General features: G+C 43.8%; 1 protein-coding gene across 1 annotated transcript; it reads left to right on the top strand.

Annotated features, from left to right (window-relative positions):
• The first annotated feature begins 3,101 nt into the window (after positions 1–3,101).
• On the top strand, positions 3,102–4,056 carry CUNH21orf140 (chromosome unknown C21orf140 homolog). The gene has a single exon (XM_042811052.1). The coding sequence runs from the start codon at positions 3,166–3,168 to the stop codon at positions 4,054–4,056; it is 891 nt and encodes a 296-aa protein (XP_042666986.1). The 5' UTR covers positions 3,102–3,165.
• The last annotated feature ends 422 nt before the right edge of the window (positions 4,057–4,478 follow it).

Below are 4,478 nucleotides of genomic sequence, written 5' to 3'. Positions count from 1 at the left end.
TAACATCCCATGTCTCTGTCTCCTTCCCAAATTGAGGCACACTCCTCAGCTCTGTGCTAGCTCCATACTGGGGTGAAAGTCCAGGTGTGATCCTCCCATTCTGTGCTCTGTGAAGGAAGCTTTCCTTCCCTTTTCCCTTCCCTATTTCAGGGACATGTAAACGTGTACGTGCTATTTCAACCACATCTGCTAAAAAGCTTCAGCTCCTGAAGATGCTCCATTCCTACACTTTCCAAGCAATAGAGGGAGCTGTGTCTCTGATGCCACCAATGGAGAAGTGCTAAGCTCAACCTCTGTGGAGGATCCCTAATGCAGGAAAACAAATTTCATCATTTTTCGCAAGGTGCCTCACAGATCTTTGTGGGAATCCTTCAGCTGTTGTGCTATTCTGTTCTGAGAAATTTGGCACTGTTACTTGAGATACTGGCTCAATTTATTTTCCAAAGTTTCCACCCTTCTCTGTGTTTCCATCCTTAGGCCATCACTGATTTTGGCAAGTGCTTCTCTTATTGGTTCCATCATGGATCTAGAGTTAAAATTACATACTTCTGGAAATTCTCTTTTGATATCAGAAGCATTGCTTTGGTGTGAGACTTTAGCTGGTGCTCAGTATGTCATCAGATAGTCAGGAGTGAAAATAGGTTATTGAAATTGGGAATAGCATTTTCTAGAAAAAAAAAATACTGGAAAAAAAACACAACACAGATAATATTCCCAAGTATTAGTTAAAAAAAAAAAAAAAAACAAATCAATCTTACATGACACTTTATTTAGATAAAAATAAAACACTAAATCTCAAATTCAGCAACTTGATTTCAGCTGGTACTTCTAACATAAAATAGCAGCAGAAACGCTCACTGGTTGCCTAACATCATACCCACTGCTGTTTGTTTGTATTTCATTGTGTTCCATATTTCATTACGTTTTTATTCTGGACTTTAAAATAAAAGATTTGTGATGATTTTTAACTTGTGTAAATGTGGTGACCGGTGACCTAATGACATAATTACTACTGAAATGGGTAATTGGCATGTAACCGATAATTGGTAACCTAATTGCTTCGTTAATGGGGACTTTGTTTGTGGGTAATTGGTAAATTTGTCATTTTGCTAAGCGAAACAATTGAGCTCGGTACAGCACCCAGAAATAGCATGAAGAAAGGTGAGGCCTCTACCTTCTTTTCATGGGGAGCAGGAGGCCGCTGCGGCTGGACACCTGGTGAAACACTCCGTGTGGCACTGAGCCCATGGAGATGTGGGTTTGTGTCTTAGAATACTGCCTTCTGCCTGCTCTCCAAGTGTTTTTAATAATATTGAGATACTGGGACTATGAATAATTGTTTTTTAAAGCAGGTTAGCAGGTGGGTTTCTGTTATATACATGACAGGAACAGAGTAGAACCCAGTTCTCAAATAATTCTTCTGATCAGGAGGTGAGAGCAGTTCGTGTCTCCTGTCTCACTAAATGTCAGCAGCTAGCACTATCATTAGTATCTTCTTAACCACTAAGGCACAGACCAGTTTGTGAGGGCTGATGGAAACAGTGCTCAACAGAGTCACAGGCACGATGGTGCCACCTGACAGGCTGGGAGGGACAGTGTCCTTCTGGGGCAGCAACAAAAGGCAAAGGCACGGACCTTGCCCATCCTCCTAAGCAGAAAGGCTGATGTGTGGTTCCTTCATCCATCCTGATAAGTCCTTTCATTGTCACATGAAAGCAAAAATAGCCTTTGTCCCTTCGCTTTTGACCTGATAGTGCAAAAATACAAGAGTCTGGAGAGCTGGAGGAACACTTTCAGGGCTGTTTACTGTGGAGAGCCTAATCTGAGGAAGATCAAACCCAGTTTTCCCAGGCAAGCTGCAGTTATACCTACATGTATGGTCCAGTTGAGAGGAGGACCGTGCTTTTTAAACAAGCCTCCTGATGGCTACAGCTTTCATTGCTTTGCATCACTGACCAGCCCCAGAGAATGCACATCAGCTGGGCACCACAGTTTTCATTCCCTGGGGAGCCCACTGGGGACAGAAGTAGACTAGTGCTTCTTACCCTTGACTGGAGTTGGGATGGGCCTCAGAGGGATAAGTTGGGCAGTGTGGAAGAGCCTGGTGTGGCCTGGAGGCCTAATGGACAAGCTTGGTGAGAGGTGAGAGTAGAGAGGAGGATTACCTCACTCTGGCCCCTGGGGATTCTGTTCAGATGCTACCACCATTACTCCCCTGCCCTGTTTTCTACTGATATCTACTGACAATCAGAAGGTAATTAAAAACAAAGAGAAACAAAAGGGAAACACCCTTTTTATGAGCCTATCTCAAGGATGGCAGTCTCCAACTCATTCACAATTCAGTAAATCCTCTCTGGAGAGGACAGAAGGAACCTTCCATTAAGGACCTATTTAGGCAACAAGAGATATGATCTGCAGTTCCAGTGGGTGTCATGGATGGATTGCTGGTCATAGGCACAAAAGAAAATTACAGAATGATACAAGGAACCAATAATTCCAGTAGGAACTATTCGTGTCACAGAATCACAGAATCACAGCATGGCCAGTGTTAGAAGGGACCTCAAGGATGCTGAATCTCCAACCCCACTGCCACAGGCAGGGCCACCAACCTCCCCATTTAATACTAGACCAGGTTGCTCGGGGCTCCATCCAACCTGGCCTTGAACACCTCCAGGGATGGGGCATACACTCCTGATTCATTAGGAGAAAATTACATCATGGTGTGAAATACTAATAAAGATAAATCAATATTATTTTGTAGTGTATTTTCATGTGAATATGAATTGTAGATTCTAGTGGGTTTTTCATATGTTTGCAGTCTGGCATTGCCATCATTCTGCATCTGATTAACAGTTAAATCATACATGCTTCTTTCTGGGGGTAAACCATTCATCTTTGTTGTGGTTGAACCCAGCAGGCAGCTGAACACCACTTGCCATTTGCTCACTCCCCACCTTTGTGCACCAAATGAGAAGGTGAAAAGACTCTAAAAACCAGATTAGTTCTAAAAATACATCACCCTGAAGTGGTGTCTGAGGCATCGGTAATTTCTTCCCCCTTCAAAGCCTGAAGATGTGCAGGTTGACCATGGTGAACCTCCCATGGGCAGCTGCGGTGTTGAGCTCCAGGCACACTTCTGCCTGTCACCTACAAGACAGTGGCCTTATGGTCAGCCACCTGGAAGCCCCACAGTTGCTTCCAGGTAGGTGTGACATCACAGGCACCACTAGGGCAACCACACACAATGTGAGCTCAGCAGCTTCCAACTCCTGTATCCCTTTAGAAGCCAACATGCAGCGCTTTGCAAACCCGCTTCTCAGGCACGTAATTCCTAGGGGATGCTTTGATGATGCTTCAAAGACACAGTGCTTGCAGTATTTAAGAACTCTGAGGGCACTGCAGCGTAATGGTTTCAACACTATCTTCTTAGGGGAAACAGATATTCCAGAAAGTCTTATAACAGGAGAAAAAATAGCTGAGGAGGCCAGCCTACATTGGCCAGTATGGACACTTGTTCATGCTGGCAGCAGCCGAGGGTGGGTGCCATGGAGGTACAAACTGCTGTTAAGAAATGAACTGCAGCCCACTCAGAAACAGAATGGTGCCTTCCAGGAGTTGTGTGATTCTCTGACCATGTCCTATGGGAAATGCATAATTGTGACAAGAGATAAAAGGCAGCTGACAGGTATAGGGGCAAAAAACAGCAAGGAGCAGGAGATGGGATTGTTGCCTTCAGTCCCCCCAGTAATCTACATGTCCAGCATCAAGTGTTGCCCTGAGACGGCTAGAGCGAATGGCCATGAGCTTCTTGCTGTGCCTCCATCTTACACCTACCTCTATCCAATGGATGTTGCCTGGTCTTCTCTGAAATGGTTTATTATAAACAACAGGAAGGACTTTGCCCTGAGGTCTGTTGAGAATACCCATTCCTACAGATGCATCCTCTTCAATGATCTGATTATTAAAGGAATAGAGAACATGACCCCGAACAAATGGAAAATAGCGATTAACAAAGTGAAGAAATGGGAAAACTACTACCTGGACTCATTTTCTTAAATGGTTCTTCCTATTTTCAGGCCTCAGATGTGCTTTGATACAAGTTTCTGCTCTGGTGATCCCTTTTGTTCAAAGGATATAAACTTCAAAAGCAATGTCAATTGTACTAATAAAAGAGATCATTTTAAATCTGAATATCACATTCCAGATGTTTTCCAAGACTAGGCTGATATGTGCTATACTTGCACCAGGAAGTGACAGTTAATTTCTCTTACTGCAAAAAAAAAAAAAATCACAGAATCATAGAACCATTAAGGTTGGAGAAGACCTCTGAGATCACATACTCCGACTACCTACCTATCCCCACCATGCCCACTGACCATGTCCCTTAGTGCCACATCCACATGGTTCTTGAACGCTTCCAGGGACAGTGATGGTCCAGTGCCTCACCACTCCTTCTGAGAAGAAATTATTCCAACATG

Source organism: Centrocercus urophasianus, unplaced genomic scaffold, assembly GCF_019232065.1.
Source record: "Centrocercus urophasianus isolate 14NV4802_14NV808 unplaced genomic scaffold, USGS_Curo_1.0 seq_12, whole genome shotgun sequence".
In the NCBI taxonomy this organism is placed as follows: domain Eukaryota; kingdom Metazoa; phylum Chordata; class Aves; order Galliformes; family Phasianidae; genus Centrocercus; species Centrocercus urophasianus.
This window is presented reverse-complemented; position numbering and strand designations above follow the sequence as displayed.